The sequence below is a fragment of the Choristoneura fumiferana genome, chromosome 25, assembly GCF_025370935.1.
Source record: "Choristoneura fumiferana chromosome 25, NRCan_CFum_1, whole genome shotgun sequence".
NCBI classification, from domain to species: Eukaryota; Metazoa; Arthropoda; class Insecta; order Lepidoptera; family Tortricidae; genus Choristoneura; species Choristoneura fumiferana.
Window position 1 is genome coordinate 11892313 of NC_133496.1, and position 22453 is coordinate 11914765.

Consider the following 22453-nt stretch of genomic DNA (forward strand, 5'->3'; position numbering starts at 1 on the left):
AGATTCATGTGGTCGATAAATTATACCTGAAAAAAGGGGTTAAAGCTTTGGCTTCCTAGGATCAGTGGTGCCATCAAATATCGGTGACGTGACGTCACTAGAACGTTGTCTATGCAGTTGACACCGATATCTACGAAACCGCGCCATTTTGTTTACATAGACGTTCTCGTCATTCACCGCTTTATTACGGCCGCACCGCTATATGATATGACGGCACAGCTGATCCTAGGAAACCAAAGCTTAGGTAACGCAGGTAAAATAAGGTAAACAAAGAAAACAAAAGCAAAATATACAAATGAAATTACTCGTTTATTTTTTTATTCATTAATTTATAGTTAAAAGTGCAGTACACTGAGTAACTCACTCGCGTGGGGACGGAGGGCGCCGGGCCGAACAATTTAACGATCTACGGTCCGAAAACACAATCGCAAGTTAATATAAAAAAAAAGGAATATTGAGATCCGTTTTATCACAAAGGCAATAAGCTAAGCGCAAAGGTCGCAAATTCCATTGTCAATGAATCCAAGTGGCGGGCGCGCCCTCCCCACGCGAGCTCCACTCATAACCACTCAAGATCTCTTATATTACATACATCCTCTTACTGTATTACTTATAGTTACTAGACGCCTCGTGACACCAACTATGAGTTACTATGGAAGCATGTATGCGGTCGAGTGCTATCGGGTTGGTTCATATAAAAATATCATCTCCGGCGCAGGCCTTGTCGCGTCGTGTCACGAGCCGTCGTCTCAAATGAAAATATTAGCGTGTTCTTAAAAAAATAACAGTTAAAATGAACACTGTCTTATATTTACAATATTTTTGTTGCCGTTTTTAAAATATACGATACGCAATGTACCAATTTCTGTGCGCGAGGCGTGGTGCGGCGCGCGCCAATATGTACAGTGTAGAGGGTAGTCGCGACCCGCGCCGCGCCCCCCGCAATCCCAATCAGTTACTAACACTAACTATATTTTTTTCGAATCTTTTACATTTTTTTTATTTCAATACAGAATCCTATTTATAATAAGTAATCATTAATTTTTTAATGAACATCTTTAGCCAATATCGTTAGATCGTGTGGATCCGCTCCCGCAAGTATCTCAGCCACCGTGTATGTACATTGAATCGCTGAAATACTTCGACAGTCAATAATAATTACACAATAAATTGAATGTTAACTCTAGCTAATTAGAAAAAAAACTAACATCGAAACTAACTAAATATTGAGAGCGATAATGACCTACCCGACGCCTGCCCGGCGTCACACGTTACTTTACATCTTACATAGTTTTACTCTTTCGAAAAATGCATTCCAATGATTCATGGATCCTAGTTTAGTACGAACCGAACGAAACATATCAAAAGTATATTACAACATACCCTCTGGCGGTCAACCCCAGCAAACCAACCAAACCTCACATTTAACTGGTTTTCTGCTGCTATCTGTGTCAGATATCGGCTTGACCGCTAGTGTACACGTGTCGAACTTAGTCACCGAAGTTTAATACGTTTATTATATCGTAGAATAAAACGACTTCTGCGGTCGATGTGCTGGCGCAGACAGTGTTAAATAAAAGGCCCCCGCAAGTGGCCATTCGTCCGCGACTGCTGCCGCTCGATTAGACGCCCGACGTTGACGCTAGACGTGCCTGCGACGATCACGCACACACACACACAGTCACACACGCACTCGAATGCTATCGCGTTCTCTTTTTCGCCGGACCGCCCGTGGCTGTCGAACGTCGTAATCTCTTTCACTGGAAAAGAAAACAGAACGTGAGCGTGGCAGTACATATAACTTGCACGTCGAACGAACTTCTACATTAGATTTGGGTGAAGTTCAAAAAGTTGGACCATGTTTAAATAGTTAACAAAAGGATACAAAATGTGCTCTCTGGAAACATACCATTCTATTGTATGGTTAATTGTCTGTCAAACAATGGAATGCTTCTTTTTTTAAACTACCAATGGCCAATTTTTAACCGACTTCAAAAAAGGAGGTCATCAATTAGGTTGTACTATTTTTAAACTTCACTCTTCTATCGATCAACTTAACTAAATTTAACCTACATACATAATTATTATCTACTCGAAAAATGTAACTAATTACGACACAACATTTAGATACCTACTATGATTTCGATGTGTATTTCTATTGATACCTGTAATGTTCATTGATATTTAGTGGTGGTACAGAACATTGTTTTTTTTTTCAATTACCTGCCATATTTTCGGGTATAGCGGCTTGGATCGTGAAATAACTACTCCAAACAAAGCCTGTGATAACTTGCAGGTTTTTAATTAATTTATACAAAATTCACATCGCAACATAAGCTCGTATAAGTGCATCTTAATTCACATAGCCCATATTTTTTAGAGTAGAATCACACTCATTTTGTAATTTATGCAATTTTTCTAAAGTCACATATATTTTAGCTGTATTTCATTCTATGTTAACAGGCGAAACGAAATCTAAAACAAATGATACATCGTCCGAGTCCACCGCACGTGGTTATAGCAAGCTAACAATGGTTATTTATACATAACCAGTAAAATGTCTTAAACCTTATTAAGTAAAAATTTACAGAACAAAATACACACACACACGTACAAACACGCAAGCCATTCAATCACAGTGTCGTACAAAATACTATTATAAATGTAGCTACGTAGAACCTAGAGGCGACATATCAATTTGTTGAACTTTTTATTTGCTAAGTACAGGACAAAACGAATCAAGCTTTCAGCCATTCAGGTTTCAGAATTTAATCGAGAAATCTCGTTCAAAATTATATAAATAGGCGAAAGCTGCGCAAGTAACCCAAATTCTATCGTCGCATTTATTGGTTAAGCTCGCAAGGGTTTGCAGGACAGCACGCTTTCAATTTTTTTTTTATTCTAAATCTGTTGCCCAACTGATGTTATGCATTTGGACATTAGGAGTGGAAGGGTCCTAGGAGGCGGGCGCGAGTTTCTTCTTCAGCTGACTGACCGATTGGTGGCCCTTGATCGCTTGCTTGGCAGCAGAGTCGTTGGTCGCGTGGATCGACTTTACCTAGAAATGAAGGGGAGTCAATGATATGCGGATGTGGAAGCGGAACCGGGAAGGTATCGGGTGGAAGGTACCTACAGGAGTGAGGAGATACGTTAGAGAAGAATGGTAAAGTGAAACTCTGAACTCAAAATACATGGCCAGCGTTAGGTTGGAAATAATAGACACAGAAAGTTTGCTCAATGCAAACTGTGCTTCTTCAATTCAGTGTTGTGGAACTAGTGTTTACTATAGCAAAATAGTCATCAGACTACTTCTGGTTCATCTCTTGCTAATTCTAATTGGTCAAACATCCAGGGCTGGACCAAAGAATAACGATGACGGCTGTCCTTCCTAAAGAATAAGAATAGCTATTCTCAACGTGCCGGGTCGGAAAGCCCCGGGGCTCCTCGAAGCAGAGGCTCCGAAAAAGTACTTAGCATAGTTGAAATAAATATTCAATGGATGCTCTGTATGGTTGTAGACACGTCGCAGCACGGGTTAGAACGGCCCATTTGTAATACCCCCCTATTAATAATTAGACGGCCCCGGAAAGGCCGATGTGTGGTGGTGCGGGCTGTGTGTCGTACCTCGTTGTTGGGCGGCGGCTGCGGCGGCTGCTGCGCGGCGCGGCGCTGCACGGAGGGCGAGCGGCGGTCGGGCGGCGCGGCGCCGGCCTCCATGTGCTGCTTGCGTTGCCGCAGGATCGTCCAGTCGAACGTGTAGTCGTACTGGTAGTTCATCGTGCGGAACAGGATGCGGAACAACTGCAACACATAAACACAATTATATCGACTGTTAAAATTACTACGATGCAGGGGCGTGCATACCCAGCTTCTCGCATTTTTAATATTAGTGATAATAAAACATTACCGTATTAAATTAACGGTTAAAGCACCCTCTTGCATCATCAACATGCTCCTCTTTTAAAACGAGCAGCATGAACAAAAGAATACGTCACAACTATCGCAAAAATACCACCGGCTACACAATATAAACAAAAGTGTAGCCTTACTGCACGGGTTTATCTGACAACAGAACACATACATGTTATTTAACAAAAAAAAACGTTGTTTACAGTAACATATAATTTAAAACGGCAATTATAGATTTTAGCATCACGCACCTAAGTTTTTTGCAGACGAAACTAATTGACTATAAGAAATCTCTTCGCCATCTAATTAAATACTTTCACATCACGAAACAACATACTTTAATACATCTAAAAATAAGGCCATCCTAAGTTGAAACAGGCTACAAATCTGCGCAAGTGCCGGTGCCAATTAGGCTGCATTCTGGTGAGGTGTCAATTATTGTGGCTACGTTTACCGTTGCCGCACAATGCGGACGCGCGATCACGTTTATCGATTCCCCTGCACGTGACAAACGATGAGTCGCTAGCGGTGCTTGCTTCACTAAGTCAAGTGTAGTTACTCATTCATTACTCAACGTGAAGTTATTGGTAATAATATGTTTTTTAACTTTCGTTTGTCTGTATGATTGTTTAGTTCAAACAATCATACAGACACAACTTAACATTAGTACTAGTAATTACTAGAAGTGGATAAAATTAGACCGTCGAATCAAGCTATTCAGATTGATTTCAAATTTGGTACGAATATGTTTGGATGACAATGCAAGTACAGTCAGCAAAAAGTAAATTCAACAAAAAAGCTTCAATTAAAAAGTCTGTAAACTCATAGGTTTGAATTGTTACTAACAAGTATGAACTTGTCTGATCGTTCGATCGACCCTGTTCTCGAATACCGGTTTCAAATTACCAGTAGAAAGGCAAAACCCAACCGTCGCCGGCCGTTAATTGTGAACAAGACGATACAAGTCAATTTAGTGGTTACTAATACACACTAATACTTCCTAATCTAAGCACCGTCGAAAGATTCTGTCCGCGTAGAGCGTACAAGAAATACTAGAACGATTAGACCAATTAAATTCTCATTACGAAATCATTAATAAAAGACACGCAAGATATCGGGGTAAGTATAAGTGATTAAATGATGGGCAAATGGAATAAATCACGCGGCGTATATAGTTTAGTTTGTCCACTTTTGGCACCGAAGTAGGTTCAGAGTCGGACGCTAGGCGTAGGCGACGTGGGCCACCTACGGCCGCGCGGTCTAAGGAGTCTCGCGCCTCGAAAATTTCACTTTTTTTGCTCACTTAAAAATCTGTCATCTAATGTGGTGTCTGGTGTGCTATCTATCAGAGGGCCTCGCAAAATTTATCTCGCCCACGCGAATTTTAGGTCCCACGTCGACACCGAGTAAAGCAAAACCAATGAGAAGAGAAATACTTCATTTTTGTCTGATACATCATTATTACCTACTATTTCGCTTCCTTTTTGTCTCATGACATAATTTATTTCTTCTCGTTGGTATTACTTTAGGTTCGTTGCACGTCTCTGTAGTATTTGTGAAAAACCAACAACAATATACTCACTTGTCTGAGATACATGTAGTCGGGCGCTTCGTCGAAGGTCAATCCGCGGCAGTAATTTAAATACATCGCAAACTCGGCCGGGAATCCCTGAAACAAGCGGCAGAGTTTACACACATGTTTTATTTTTAACGAATGGTTATAGGCGAGGTCGTCGGAGAAACAATAGGTCGGACTTCCTATTTACACTGCTTCAATATATCTTAATTAATACTAATATTGGTCAGTCAAGCATGGACGACTTGATTTTGGGTCCAGAGAGCGCTCCAACCGCCGTCACATCGTGAAAAACGTATAGAACAGGAATCGTAATATTAAAATAGTTGCGATTTGGTATCTATAAAAGAGCACGCGTGTCCTTAGTAATTCAACCACCTGATTTGTCGCATTCCGTAAAACAAAACATGCCAAATTATATTAACTATATTGAATGACATACTATATTTTCAAGGTGATTAAACTATAATCCTTGTATCTGAGATTGATCTATTTACAGTTTTCCTAATAATATATGGGCCGGTCCGTAACAGGCGCTACGACCTTGAGCGACTCAAAACCAAACAGCTATGCTCTACTGGCAGGTACGTTATATCTTTTGTTATTTATTTGTATAAAACTTTATCTACTTTCACGAACGTTCTGCGTCTCACGCGGCAGACCACAGCTAGTTTCATTATTGTTGTTTGGGGATTTTTTATCTATATCAGACGCGGACGTCGCGGTAACAATCAAAGCGGGTTTATCATTTTTATTATACTTATAAATATCAACTACATAATAGTCTGTAGTGTGGCTGTTTAGCTTAATATAGTAAGCGACAAAATAAAATAAAATCTCATAATTTACCCGGAGCCGCATGGGTCAGTAGAGAGAATGAACATACCTATTAATACAAATACGAATAGAGGTTGCTGTAGCTGTATGTATGTAGCGCCTATTGAAAACTGGTGCGAACTTATTAGGAAAGTCAAAAACGAAGACTATTTCTTACCTGACTGCAAGGAGAGGTATGTTTTTCGCGCGTATCTTGTTCTCTTATTGAGCACCTCGTTCTAGAACGCGTTTTTTCTTTTTGTTTTCGTTAACTTCGACTGCCAATTCAGTTCATTGATATATATATATATAAACTATCTGGTAGGTACTTTTTAATAATAGTTTTTTTTTCACAAGAATGTTTTTTTTTTCAGTCGTCAAGTTCGTACAATTCACAAACTTGACGAGTTACATTGACCTTCTATTACTAAATGCATTTCCTAAAACATGTATTTACTGAATATGTACTTCCATCCAACCAAAGCAACTAGAAGTCTTATGGGGAGGCCTAAGCCAATAGGCCTAATTAAATAGTGGATGTCCTACGGCTGGATTACTTTGTTCTCTATTATACTCACCTTGCAGAGCACCTCAACCGGCGTAGACATCTTCTTCTCGCTGATTCGCTCGTACTTCTGTTTCTTCGTGATAGCCTTCAGCCCCTGCCACGGCAGCGAACCCCTGACAAACAAACATCAAACATTCAAATGCCGAACCAACAGCACTGATATAAACAAAGATTTACCCTCTGTTTCATCATCCATTGATTAAATTTATCTGTCAAATAAAATTAATCAATGGGTGGTGAAACAGCCCCTTAGAAGTATAGATATGCCTTAGAAGCGAAAAAGTGCAGTAACATTAGACGCTACGGCGCTGCACTGAGAAAGTAGTGCCGTCTCTTTCTGTCTTACGACTTTCTCGGTCATGAATGACAATGAGTCAGGTTTTCCAGATAAAAAATGATGGTTTATTTCATACCTTTATTTTATTAGGTCGTCTTGAAATTATTTGTCAATGGTTTCAAATACCCTATGAAAGAGAAATGTAATTTGTCTGTTACACATATGATAATCATAACTCAGGTTCATTAATACTTATTTTATTAGCCTTTGGAATATAAACAAGAAACGTCGGCGCGGCTGGTCACAAACGGGGCATGTCAGTGTCGGTTACAAGAGGGACCAGTTACAAGAGGGACCGAAACGGCCATAATCTTTGATCGCGTAATTTAAAGCCCTATGCCTGTTGCGAGCGGCGTTTTTTATTGCGCTACTAATCATCGATGCTATCTATTTAATGAGCTTAGTTACTGTTTAAAGACTTATCTTAAACGTATCTTTTCCTTTACCCTCTCTCCCTCCCTCTTTTCAGGGTTCCGTAAAATGGCAAAAACGTAACTATTTTCGTCAAGTAGAACGGAATTTATAATTTTGTCATGTCTGTCTGTCTGAATTCGTTCGTCATGGCTTAGCTTAGAGACGTAGTGTTAAAATCTGTACCTAATTTTGCATGGATATAATGTAGCAATTACGCCGACAAAATGGTAAAACAAAAATAAAATTTAGGGTACCTCCCATAGACATAAAATGGGGTGTTTTTTTTCTCCTCAAACCTTATGTTGTGGGGGTTTTAGGACTAAGTAAATTGGTGACAGGTGTGCTGAGATATTTGCTTGTATTTACCGTAGTTGGTCGTTAAAAAAGAACCCCGAACCTAAAGTATGAAAAATATGGTTTCAGTGAAATATCAATTTTGATATGTTATAGCTATAGATTTCAAAGTTCTGAACAAAAGTCTCTAAAAAATAAACTTAACTCTGAAAGGGACTCGGAAATAGGGGTAGCGCCCTTAGAGACTTTTGTTCAGGAATCTGAAATCTATAACACATCAAAATCTCAAACACATTTTCCATACTTTAGGTCCGGGGTCCTTTTAAATCTCAGTCGCCAAATCTAAAATAATATTAATCAAATCACTTAAGCAGAAAAAAAAGATACTTCCATCTCCATCACCACATTAGTTAAACAGATTTGGCAGCAAATATCGCCCGGCAATTATTTTTATCGTTTATCAAGGCGTTTCGGTGCGACGAAAAGCCGCGCGCTCAAGCGCAATGTGACTCCGTATATCATTACATAAATACGTCAGAAAGTGGGTCGTTTTACGTCACACGGCGTAAAAACGAATTACGTTCCAATAAATACTTGGTAAACAGAAAACAATAAACTCATATGCCAACGTAAATTAATCGGCTAAATAAAGGAAAATTAAATATTTATTGTGAACCTGTTTTATTAAGTAGACATAATTTTGTCCTGTGACAACCACCATTACGGCCGTTCGATTAAAACGGTTCTGCAGTAACTGCACTTCTTGTGAAAGGTCATACTCAGAGAAATTATTTTACGGTCCACAAAACTAACAGGGCTTTCCTAAAAATTATAAACGAATTGGGTAAGTATCCTGGGTAAAAAATATGTAAATCTATTTGTCAGTCAGTTATGATTATCAGAATATAGTGGACACGTATTTTTTCTTTTGCCAATCAAATAAATAATTCGGGAGTGGGGGCCGGCGACGTCACGCCGTGCTGAAAAGCTACATCTTCATCATTATTTTATTGATAAGTGTCCAATGTTTTCTGATAATTTAACCGACAGACTAATTACGATTTTATTGGGCCACTTGGCCTATTTCAGTTAACATTTCTAAAAACAACTACAGCCAAATAAAGTCGTAATCCTAAACGGGTTAAGTTAGAAGCGATATTCATAGTGAGTCATGCTTGATGGTGACTCACTCAAGTTACGCCTTGAAGCGGCGAAGATAAACAAAAAACTTATTTAGGTCGGACAATTGTGAAATCTGAGCACCTGTAACGTGTTAAAATGAAACTTTTAGTCTACAATTCCGGGTCCACGAACGTTTGGCAAACGCCGCCAAAGCACAGGTGGCAGTTTATAGACAGATAGATATGACAAATAGAACGTGGTTTTATTTCGCGACTTCGCTCATATAGGCCATGTAGAAAAAAATGCTAGCTCCAAGCTTAAAATGTTTTTAATTGACTCCTACGTAAAAACAAGCCGAGAGATCTCATTCAATCAACAGTCCAATCATGTTTACATAACTCATTACATTTGGCACAAGTTCAAGCACGACAAGTTCGCGACTCATTCATAACCGCGCCCATTTGTGACGTCGGGGTATGCTACAAAGTATGAATATCAAAACCCTCTGTAGCTTCAATTATATTTCCGTTTTTAGCAATAGAAATTAGACATGCAAACTTAACCAGCCTCTATTGAATAACGTTTTTCTTCGCTGCAACTGCCATGTTGACTATACTCTTAATACTTTGAACGTAACAAATAAATGATTTAGTTCATGACTCCCTGGTATGGATGTTAAAGCGCTTTAGTATACAGTCTAGTCGTGTCAGCCTAAAGAGCATAATGCACTGTCTGTCACTGTCTGGGCAGCATGTAGTCCAACTCCTATACTACCATGGTCAATCTCCTTTACAGTTAATTGAAAATTAATTTGGTTTTCTGGGTTAATATTTTATTAGTGTTCTGGGTGGTGTCAAATATCCGTCAATAGACTAACCGTCGCCTGCTCAAAAATGCAGCCACAACGCAACATAACCTTGCGAGTTTACCGACACCACCCACCCACGCCCACAACCGTATACATAACACTATAGCTCTAGCAACACTCACCTATTGAAATACATAAGTACGTATCCGAGCGACTCCATGTCGTCCCGCCGCGACTGCTCGATGCCGAGATGGGCGTTGATGGAAGCGTAACGCGCCGTACCTGTGGACAACACATAGTATAACGAGACGAACAGATAATCCAGTGCCTAAACTACAAGTACTCTTAGGCTGCGTTTCCGCCAGATATTTTAATTCTTTATTATTATTATTTTAGACTTGAGTTATCCGTTACGTTATCATTTAAAATGAGCGAGTCTTATGATAGTTTCATGTTCAAAATATTTGATGTTCAATTACATTACATTAAAATTAAATCACTACAGAACACGATTTAACCCTATTCCAGGCAGCGAGGATAGTTTAATGAACTACTGCTATGCACATCTCTGGTGGAAACGTAGCCTTACCGTCCCTCCTATTCTCTTATTAATCGTGCTGTCGCCAAGCAGCAGTGCTTGACTACCAAGCAGCAGTGTCTTCCGGCGTGAAAAGTGAGACGGCCGGTTAAATCACTCTAAAGTTGGTAACGCATTTGCAATCCTCTGGTGTACGTACATAAACGTTTAAAATAAAACAAAAGATAAAAAAACACTACGTAATTTACAGGCGAATTTGACAGACTTTGTGAACCTTTTCGTCTATATAACAACACTGCTTTCAGTAATATAGACCAAGTCATTAAAAGGGGTTGCTATACAGAAGTCACGCATCATAACATAATCCATTCAAATCGATCCATTTACATATTCCGCGTTGCCCTGACTACAGCTTGTACATCACGCAACATAGTGATTTATTTGTTTTGCTTATTTAGATTGAGGCCAGGACGGGGCAAAGGTGACGCACACCAACCCTGTATTTCTCAAAGGCATGCTATCTATAGAATTATTAGGCTGGTAAGCAATGAAAGTATATTTGGAATCATTGAGTCACAGTAACTTGAGCAAATGAAGTTTATTTTTTCCTGACACACATTTATAAATGTATAATACATACTGAGTTGGTTGTAGGTATTTTACAGATATAGTGATTACGTATTTCTATCAAAAAAAGTCTGATGTTAATTGAAATACGATGGCATCCTGTCAATCAATTATTGTATGTAGACTATGTTGAGCAAGCTCTCGAGTATGAACTTCAGTTGAGTGGGAAACGCGTCAGTGTAGCGTGGTGGTGATAGGTTTGTTTTGTGTCTATTTTACAGTGAAGAGGAGCTGTATCAACACGCATTTGTTGCAGACTTAGCTATCGCAAGGTCGCGGATGAACAATGCTAAAGTTTGTGTCTGTTGCTTGTTATGTTACCTTATCACGTCTAAATCGCTGAACCGAATTAGATGAAATTCGGTATACTGATAGTTTGAATCCCGGGGAAGGACATAGAATGGTTTTTAAAGTGGAATATTGCATAGTTCCCATGGGATAGCGATACGAATTTTACGCCGACGGAGTCGCAGGCAACAGCTAGTTCTTTATAGTTCTTGGATTAGCAGTTGCCTTGTAAGTTAAGTATAAGACAAACCTTGGCTTATTTGTGATACTTGGTAATTCAGTGATACTGCTATCTTACACAGATCACACTATAAAGAAATGCAAGCTATAAAATCGATGGCAGCTGTCAGTTTCGACACATGCAATCAGGTTTGTAGTGATTTAATTGCTTGCATTTCACTAAATATTGTGAGCTCAATGTAAAATAATGCAGTAAGTATCACCGAATTACCAATTATCACCAATAAGCCAAGGTTTGCCCTATGTGATGTGAATCCAAATAGGTAGTGAATGTGTGTTCTAAGGGGGAGGCCTTTGTTCAGCAGTGGACGTCTTCTGGCTGATGATGACGATGTGAATGTAGGCTCACCAGTAAGGTTCTTGTCTTCGCGATACGAGATGTGGTTGCGCGTGCGCAGGTCGCGGAACTTCTTGGCGAGGCCGAAGTCGATCATATACAGCTTGTTGCAGTGGCGGCCGATGCCCATCAGGAAATTGTCCGGCTTGATGTCGCGGTGGATGAAACACTTGCAGTGGATGAACTCCACGCGGCCAAGCATTTGATCTGTTGGCAATGTGTGTGTTAGATATATAATTAACTAATAATAAAGCCTTAGACGATGGAAGAACTTGCATGCGAGTTGCGTTACATTGCGGACTGTTGAAGGACAATGAATTCAGTTGATCAAACCAATATTGCAATGTAGTGAAACTCGCATGCAAGTTCTTAACCCTTTTACAGGCATAGTGCATATAGCAACCACATAAACATACACAAATATTCAACCTAAATAAATATACAATATGGTACAAAATCATATGAATTAGTTAAAAATATTATTTGTTTTTAAATTACTCCTTCACTGGTAAACAACATAAATAGAACTATGATTTATTTAGTGGTAGAACATCTAAATTCACTGGGCCTGGAAAAGGGTTAACAAACGTACTGTAGAAGGTAAGTTTAAGGAATGGTTTTGAACCAATAAAGAATTTTGCAAACCGAAATGTACCAACCTGCCAACATGAGCACAGTCTTGATGGTGAACTGGCGGCTGCAAAAGTTGAACAAGTCCTCGAGCGACGGGCCCAGAAGGTCCATCACGAGGATGTTGTGATCTTTCTCGTAGCCGTACCATCTGCATCAAGGAAAGTTACTGTTAGGTATAGTACGCTCCCTGCACCACACTGCTTTGCAGACAGCTCTGAATATATGTAACAGCCAGTCTACTGTCTCCTGCAACTTTTCCTATCTCTTACTGGTTATAAGAAGAGACAGAGAGGGAGCACTGAGCATTAACGGTAGTGTGACTACAGCTATTCTTTTTTCGCTTTTATTCCTTTATAAGTACCTTCATCCCTCACTTTGTAAGCGATTGAGTTAGAAATAGAGTCAAATGAGATATTTATGCACGCTTTGTGTCTAATATTGGTGATGACGACTGTACAGTCAAACAAATTGAATTATGACCGACGATGGAACCTTTGCGCTCTAATGTCATGTTAACATCGCATACTTTTGTCAAGGAAATCGTAGCGAAATTGATTATTAAAAGGTTCCACCCTAGTACATGATCAGGTCAGTTTGTTAGACTGTACAACCTTGGGCCCAAGCACTTTTGAGATACCGGTGGCGCGGCGATCGATTTTCTACATCACTTGTTTCACCAATCAACCGCTTTGCGGCAAGGAGATCGCGGAGCTACTACGAAAATCGAAGTTCGTATCGTACCGTCCCTCTCACTCTCTTATTAAATAATAGTATAAGCGTCAGCGGGACGGCAAGATACGAAGTTCGAATTTTGCACTTCATAGTACAGGGCTAGGTAATTTGCTCGCCGCGCCGCCGGTCGCACAAGTCGTTTACAACCCGCTAAGATGGATTAGCGCTAATTCGATGAACGATAAGTATAAACATTGAAATGTCTCAAGGGGTCAAACAGGGCACTAAACTTTTTTTTTGGTCATTCATCAGACACATAATATGCACTATGCAGTGTCTTTTAAATTCAGATTCATAGTCAAGAAGACATTAATATCTAAGGCTTATTATAAAGTTAATCATTATATAATGGACAGGGATATATGAAAATAATTCTGATCCACACTAGCGATCCCTTCAAATAGCGAACCTACTGTGTTAAAAATAAAGTTGTGTTAAATACTTGTGATATAGATATCATTTAATAATATTGTAAATCTGTTTAAAAAAATATACCTCGTTAACCGGTGGTAGATTTTTTTTGACAATCATAAGTGCTTGTTACCTATAGCCTAAATTTAATAAAGATATTTTGACTTTGACTTTGACTTTGAATAGCACCCTTTGAGTTAGCAGAAAGGAATAAAGATAAGAGAATTAAGATTCTCTGGAACACACTATCAGTCCCTTTAAGTTCATTCCTACGTTGTAACGGATCAAGTGCAAAATAAATCGCAACAGTTCCCCAGTACTTTACAATACCACTGTCATGAATTTACAGTGACCGTACTCTATAGCGACGGCGGAAATTATTTGTATGGAGCTTTGGCGGTTTGGGCTGTGCGTTGATCTATAATACAGTCAGTCAGTCAGTCAGTCAGTTTCTTCTTTTATATATATAGATATCACAGGATACTACCTACTAGTACCTAGGACCTAGTTCCGTATAGCTTTTGTTATGGGTAAGGCAATGAATAACTGTTTATTCAATAACATATTGAAATAGATAGATCCAAACTTAACTACATTTTAAACAACTAAGACTCTAGAACAAAGATTCCTATTTTTCATACAAACAAATACCTGCCTTGTCTGGGGATACCCTGGACAGACCTCAAGCTTCATATTCAGATTCTCTAACCACAAAGCTATATCTGGTTGCCTAAATGTGAATTGGGATAAATATGAACTGGGAATGGTGAGAATGTATGTAAAAGAATCCCTATTCTCCTTACAGTTCTTATGTTAAGCAATATAATTATTGTGGTGAGCAATAATTAAATTAACAAATTATAAAATCCTGATGCTTCGAAAATGTATTTTTAAGTATTATTGTTAAATAAATGATGTTTATCTATGAAGGAAACAATAAACTAAGGCAACTATTACTTAAAGTTATCAAATTAAGACGTCATATAATAATATCATTATTTGCAATAAGTAATTAATAATGTTGTAGACTATGTCTTTCAATTTAGTAATGAGTGTTCTGCACACTTTTGTTGTTAGGAACAATTAAACTTAACTAACTAAACTTAACTAATTTGCCATTGGCAAATTTGGGAGAAAAACTTAAATAACAACTAATCACACAATATATTAATCTAGATTTAATTTCATAAAAAAAACCCTCAATTCTGGCCTTTTATGGAGATCCCAAAATGATATGTTAGCCTTTGTATGTTTATTCATCTTGTTATCTGTTAATTACATGTTTTATGTATAATAAAGAGTTATATGTAGTCAGCAGCAGAAGCAGATGAGCTCAAAATGATCTACACAGGACTCTACTGCCAATGTAATAAGAGTGTTAAGATCATTGAACACCACAACCTGCTCTTCTACTTCTACTGCTACTGCTGACTGCACATACACCATTTTTACAACAAAACATACCTTATATGTGGTATTCCAATGCCACCCTGAAGAATCTTATAAACTCGACTCTCATAGAGAAGTTGGGGATGTCGTGCTTTTATGGACTCTACTTTCACTGCTACCTCCTGCAACAAACAAAATATATTAGTTATACATATATAAAATGGTTACATATAAATAGGATTACCAATTACTATATTATTATGACTAGATCAGCCAGACTTATGGCACATATCCAACTTTTTAATTTGTCCTTATATTTGCTCATTTGCTAACTTAAAAAAGCCTAGTACTAACTAATATAATAAAGATATAGGTATATGATTTCTGTTTGCCTGTATGTATGGGGTAAGTCTAATAAATTACAGAAAAATATTATGTATTAAGAAAATATTTTACTAACACATTTAAAAAGCTACTAGTATTCAACCTATGCAGTCTTATTTTAATTTTAACATAAAGTGCAAAATTCCTAAAATTAGACAGAACAAGATAAAAAACCACTGTGACCTTTGTGTTTATGACATGAAAAACAGCAATTTACAGCAATATGTAGGTATGAGTGTCTAGTGTCTATTTTTATCACTAAACCACTACTTAATTAAATACTCCAGGTGTCTAAATGTCCTACCACCAATTATTAATTTTAAAGTAAGGTGGTAGGTAGGTAGGTGGTAAGTAGGGTTTTGATGTCTACATGAATAACACATTGGGACAAGTACTTAGCATAACCAGTCAATGTCTTGCATAGAAAACAATTTACCTGATAACTAAATCTAGGACAATGTTTTTGGGTTAATACAATAAGCGTTTGTAAATACACAAACAATGGTAAAATATGTTTTTATTTCAGTAAACTGCTATTTTTACAATGAAAATCTTTTTACAAAGATTTTCGTTTTAAATAACAATGGGAAACAATATATTTTTATAAGTAGTGCAATTTATTTACTTGGACTAGCACTTAGTTCTGCTCTTCATGAGAAAACTAAAATACTGATAAAATGGAGTTTATTACATTCAATTCAAAGATCCTTAAATCATGAAGATTTATAACAGGATGCATGAAAGAAACCAGTTATCCTCCTAACACCCAAGTCAAATTTTTGATATATGAACATCAAACTTTGTCATTTATGATAGTTTGAAGTTCAAATTACAATAAGTCCTTTATAAAGGACTGGGCGTTAGGAGGTTATGTCCCTAACATTTCCTTTATAATATTTATAATGAAAAACTTTTTTGCTGACTGTACTTTTTGTTGACTGTATTTGTATTGTCACCCAAACTACATTTGCATACCAAATTTCAAGTCAATGCCATTAACTGTTGTAGATTTCCGTCCTGTGGAGACGATCCTGGCCAGACAACCAAGATGTCACTACCAGATTATTTTATTGTCACACAATTTACATAAGTATACTAAATTTCAAGTCAATGCAACTACTGGAACTTGGTTGAATTTAAATTGCAAAATTTGATTACAGACAAAATAAAAGCTCGTAAAATGACACAGGAAGCATTAGCTTTTCCCACACATCTTATGAGTCATTATAATAGTAAATAAATTATTCTGAATAGCTAACCAGTTAAAATATATTTGAGTCAGACTGGCCAGACATTCCATAATTATATAGATATTAAGAGTATCTTAACAATTCAGACTTAAATACAAAGATAGTATTTTAATTAAAAAATACTGTGATTACATTTTATGCTGAATATAGCAATGCAGCATTCGAAATCCCTTGAAAACAAGGCCATTTTGTATGCAGACTGTGACCCAATTTACTAGCAAATTTCGATTGCACAACCTCAACATGAAACCTAACAGCCTTTATATATGTATAAATCTGTTACCAACCTAGGCCTCTCAAAACGCGTCTGATGGGTGAATAACAATGAAACAGCCACACAATACGAGTGAAACTCGACGTTTGTCGTAAAGATCATAATAACGAGCGCAGTCAATATTGATGACAAAGGAGTTTTCGTGTACGATTTCGATCGGACAGGCTCGGGGTGTTGGTAGCCCAAATAAGTTACGTAAATCAACCAAGGAGAACAGCTGCAGACTAATAAGACATTAGAATTGTCAGTTTCTTTTAAAAACATCCCGTAAATACGCCAAGAATACGCCCAACCCGCCATCTTCAAGAACAAATCCCCGAAATACTAACAACCTGACATAAAATATACTCAAGAACCAAGATCATAAAATAATTAAAAATATAGTTATTTACCTCTCCATCGTTGATATTAATCGCTAAAAAGATGTCGCCAAAGCTTCCGCCGCCAATTTTCCGAACGACGTTGTATTTACTAGATATAATTACATGTTTCCTGGCTAACAACATGCGCTCGAAGGTAGCCATTTTCTTTTGCCTTCATCACTCGAAGTCACAAAATTTTATAAAACATCCATCACACCGAGCAGATTTATCACAACACTTTTGAAATTTAGGGTTTATAACTATTGAAAACACACTTTACGACGTAGATATACTAGGAGTAACTACATGAAATCATTTTAAATCGCAGTCTAAAGACAATGTCGTCAGCCTACCTACGTGACGTCACAATGGCAGTGATGCCAGCTACAAAAGACAAAAAGTTCTACCTGGTTGCGGGCCTTGCCATATGAAAAAAATAAATCTACTACTAACATTTCTTGGTTTTTTTTCTATACTATAGAATATAACTATAGGAACTTGGAAATTAATTATTCTGAAGCAAGATTTTTACGGTAAGTAGTGAAAAAATATTATACAGAGTACAGCACCAAAGGTTAAAAAAAATACATTAGTAAGTATTTGCATTAGAAAATTTAGAAAATTGAATTTTATGACCTTATTGATTATGATGAGTCTTAATCACGGTTTTCCTCTAATTTTAGCAAACGGCGCAAAGATAAACAGCAAAAACAAATATTTATCACTTGAGTCTTACAGTACGTACCTATCAGTATTTTATCTAGTTACAAAGATAAAGTATTAAATCAAGTAGAAATACCTACTGAAAGTCAGTGCTAAGCTAAAGACACTGCAGGGCTACTACGAAACTCGAAGTTCGTGTCGTGCGGTCCCTCTGACATACTATTTAATACGAGAGCGAGAGGGACGGTAGGTACGATACGAACTTCGAGTTTTGAGTTTCGTAGTAGCCCTACTGGTGCAGCTGATTAGAAAAAAAAGTCCTACGATACAGGGGGAAATTAAATTATGATTATGAATGTGATACAAAATTAAAGTTCGTGGCCCAGGTAGGTACCTAATTAACTGATTTGTTGCAATCCATACCTACTAATATTATAAATAAGAGTGTGTGTGTTTGTATGTTTGTCAGTCTTTCACGTCGAAACGGAGCGACGGATCGACTGATTTTTGGCGTAGAGATAGTTTATGGGCCAGAGAGTGAAAAATGCAGTTTCCTTGGGAACAGCGATTATCACCAGTGTTATTTTGGTATGTAATATCATGTGGTCTCTTTTCTTTTTTGTTATACCCGATTTGTCAGTGTCAGCAGCAAGGCTCGGATACTGGTTAAATTTCCAAACCGTTATCATGTACTTGGCGCAAAACCTTTTCATTTTGGTTTTGTTTGCAAAACCGTTATTTTTAAACCGGTTTTTAAGGGAACATTTTCGTAAAGTTCTTGTCAGATAAACCGGTTTAGAACAATAAAAACCGGTGTATTCTGGCGCAGGATTACTTGTACTATTACTTATTCTGTGGCAGGATAAACGTCGCCGCCCGCCGCCAGCCGGCCAGCTGTCACTCGTCGAATAAACCGTTTTATTTAGGTTATAGTTAAGATCTTAAAAACATTCGCATTCTTATGAAAGTTCAGAGTTAAACTGAAATAAACCGGTATTTACTGCTATTTTATAAACCGGTTCCGAGCCTTGGTCAGCAGCAATATGTAGAAAGTAAGGTATGTTAGCACCAGCCAGTACAAACTGGAGTGATCTGAGACCATATTGTCTAATGCGCTGACATTTGCTATTGCATACACTATCTCTTTTTACCCTCATCTTATACCATGTGACAAAAAGAAGCGGGGAAAACAATTGTGATTCCAAGTGTGTTAGACAATAACACCTTAGGTTGCTATATGGAATAGGCAATGTAAAGAAATCTGTCTATCGCAGGGGTCACCAAATGGCGAACCGCGGTCTGGATCCGGACCGTAAACAGTATCTTGATGATCAAAGTCAAAGTCAAAGATTTATTTGTTCAAAAAGCAGGTTACATGGTTAACAGGCGTTATGCCAACATTTGAAAGTTCACCACTTTTTGCCGCTTACACGGCATACAAATATTATAACAAGAGATTTTCATGTAGGTACCTACCTAATTTATGCTGTTTTTTTTTTTTAATTATCGTTTACATTATTTAATACATCATTACGATTTCATTATTCGGATTACACAATAAAATGAAGAAAACATTCTATACAATAAAAAATTACGTAATTAATTCATGCATTGTTCAATTCTATGTCATTTAAATATTCCTGTATGTCATACTTGTCTTTCAATATTTTACATATTCTATTTCTAAATTTGTTAGGTGGTAGTGTTTTTAGATATTCAGGCAATTTATTGAAAAATTTGACTGCCATGCAAAATACACTTTTTCTGAACAGGGCACAGATGATAATAATATGTAAAAAAAACCTAGTTACTTTTGTATATTATATTTGCTTATTTAATAAACTCAAGTAGAAATGGTCCGTGGTGGTAATTTTATTTTAAAAACTGGACCCCTGAAGAAACTAATTGGTGATCCCTGGTCTATTGTAACAGTTGAGAGGCAAGTGATGATGACTACTGAACAGATCATTACACACAAAAGTTTAAAACATTACAAGTTTGCTTTGCTATGGCATGCATTGAGTAAAATAAAATGAATAACATTTGATTTTAGGTAGAAAACTAATGATAATTACTACTGCCTTTAACACTGCGCAATAAGTAGTTTCATGGTAAATTAACGCGTGTTTTATATGACACTGCAAAGTATCATATTTTGTTTTGATTTTCGTTCCTCACCAAAGTAGAGAGGTTTCCCACCCCCTCCCACTGCCAAGGTAAACGCGATTCTTGACGCGTGGAGGCTTCCCGTAATAACTAACACGATTAATCTTAAACAAGTAAATACTTAATTAGTTTACCTCGCCATTTGAGATGTTGATCGCCAAATAAATGTCACCGAACGATCCTCCACCGATTCTTCTCACGACCTTATATTTTCCAGTAATCAATACTTCCTTCCTCGACATCGACACCATGAACGACATCTTGAAGGTTTTTAAAGTTTTTCACGGTAAATGTACAATATTTTAATTCGATTCCACAAAATTACGCAATGTTACAATAAAAACAATGATAGAATTCTGAGCTACATTTTACGATACTGTGACGGAATCCATGGATGAATGGATGTCGCGGAACGTTCGGAACACACTACGTGTACGCTCGTAAAAATATTGATTGGACACAATATTGTGTCGAAAATTATAAAAATGTGAATCAAACGAAATACAAATACAATTTAACTTTAAAAATAAGAAATATACTCAAGTATCTTCATATTTCCTAATAAAGGTCTCCTTTGTCAACATCGTGAAACAAATGAAAATAAGAAAAGTAAATTGAAGAAGTTTCAGAACGTGCTAGTTGAATATGTTACCAGCCCAACGGTGACCTAGTTTATTCATTTTTGGTAGAAAACTGTACTCCGTTAACGACGTACCTATATAACAAGTTTAATTAAATATTTCATCGTACTTACAGTGATCAGGGGGGCCACTACGATAATTTGACAATTCGAAGTTCGTAATCGTTGACCGTGACACAAACAGTACGATAATAATTATGTACCAAATATATATTTATTGTTAACAAAGAATTTTTAAATGTGTAACTTGAATATTTTATGTTTTAGGTAAACTGTAATGGTAATGGTCTGTTTATCGTAATGTTATAATTTCTGTATGGTTCTACTTTGTAACCAATATATAATATACCCTAAGTACTGTTTATAAATTTCATAATATACTACTCTAATAATATTATATATAATATAATAATACTCTTCAATATGGTATTATAAAATAATACTATTCTATGGATATAATTAAAATTCGAGCAACTTAATGACTCATACATAATCGTGTTAGTAAGAACTTATTAGCTAAGTGTTAGTTGTAATTAAATAATTAATTTCCTTACTTAGTACTTAATTAAACGCCCACCATGCCTGTGTCACTGGAACAAACACTTAAGTATGTCCGAAATAAATTATTATTATTATTATTATTAACGACTTGATTCGCGCGACCGGTGCGGTGCGGTGGGGGTCTCAAGCGTTTTGTCGGGTCGCTGATTTTCTTTCACTGATAGAAAGACACTATAGCCTTTATTAATTTAAGTTAATTTTTAAGCGCAAGGTTCCCGCGGGACTCAGACACAGTTGAGTGCAAAAAAGCGGGTAATAGGTACAGTCGAGTTCATAAGCTTGTTAGCAAAAATTTAATTTAAACTATCTGAACACGACTCTATTGTTAACGGCGTAGAAGCGTGTCCAGATATTTTTGATCAAATTTTTACTCACACGTTTATGAACTCGACTGTTACGTACGCCGAGTGCGTGCTCCTGAGAAGAAGGGCTACGAAATAGCCCGAAACATGTCGAGCTAAACTCGGTTTAAGACGTGAGTTATCCGTTACAATATCATTTAATATATTTGTTCACTTCACCCAGGCAATGAGTAAAATATTAAAATCTCAAATGGCCCTCATTTTATTTGGAAAATAGTTTGGGCGGCGGGGGCTCCACTCCTTTGTTGCCCCAAGGCCTCCAGACCTCTCAATCCGGCCCTGCACCTTACCTGCTGCTACTGTAACTTAACTTAACATATATCTGGGAGCTACGATCAAACAAAACCTGGCCAAGTGTGAGTCGGACTCGCGTACCGAGGGTTCCGCACAAATTTGTAGGTATTTCAAACTACCACAAAGCGAGCGAGTGGACGTAATGACGTAATGTGTATTTCAGAATATTATTACTATTATTTTTATTTTATTTATGACGGTGGAAGCATTCTACACTTCCACTGAACGTATATATAGTTAGTGTTTAGTTTTGTTACTAAGGGACCCCATACATCCATGTATTACTGTAGTTTTTAAGTATTTTATTTGTAATTATTTTATTTTGAAAAATTTCTTTCTGCCAAGTTTCTTGCGGCGCATTCTTCTTCGTAATGATGGTGATGGTCTTTTCGAAAGCGCTGGTAGTTTAAAAAAAAACGTGTAAAAGTGCCCATTGCAGCCTATTTACTGAATAAATT

General features: G+C 37.2%; 1 protein-coding gene across 3 annotated transcripts; it reads right to left on the reverse strand.

Annotated features, from left to right (window-relative positions):
• Positions 1 to 290: 290 nt before the first annotated feature.
• LOC141442250 (casein kinase I-like) lies at positions 291 to 20545 on the reverse strand. 3 transcript variants are annotated; one of them, XM_074107186.1, is made up of 9 exons: positions 20273 to 20544; positions 15115 to 15221; positions 12534 to 12655; positions 11887 to 12081; positions 10027 to 10126; positions 6880 to 6982; positions 5492 to 5578; positions 3625 to 3801; positions 291 to 1760 (listed from the first exon to the last, which is right to left on the reverse strand). In XM_074107186.1, the coding sequence occupies exons 1-9, from the start codon at positions 20396 to 20398 to the stop codon at positions 1758 to 1760; spliced, it is 1020 nt and encodes a 339-aa protein (XP_073963287.1). In that variant the 5' UTR covers positions 20399 to 20544; the 3' UTR covers positions 291 to 1757. The 3 variants fall into 3 exon arrangements, with proteins under 3 accessions (XP_073963287.1, XP_073963286.1, XP_073963288.1); XM_074107185.1 differs by lacking the exon at positions 20273 to 20544 and adding an exon at positions 17340 to 18183; XM_074107187.1 differs by lacking the exon at positions 291 to 1760 and adding an exon at positions 2204 to 3058 and having other exon boundaries at positions 20273 to 20545.
• Positions 20546 to 22453: the final 1908 nt, after the last annotated feature.

What these genes read in the sequence shown, in the direction of transcription:
- LOC141442250 (XM_074107187.1), bottom strand. Translation starts at nt 20,398, where the DNA reads ATGTCGTTCATGGTGTCGATGTCGAGGAAGGAAGTATTGATTACTGGA. An exon ending in TCAACATCTCAAATGGCGAG is followed by an intron (nt 15,222 to 20,272) that starts GTAAACTAATTA and finishes TGTTTGTTGCAG; the next exon opens with GAGGTAGCAGTGAAAGTAGA. An exon ending in ACTACATGTATCTCAGACAA is followed by an intron (nt 3,802 to 5,491) that starts GTGAGTATATTG and finishes TATGTGTTGCAG; the next exon opens with TTGTTCCGCATCCTGTTCCG.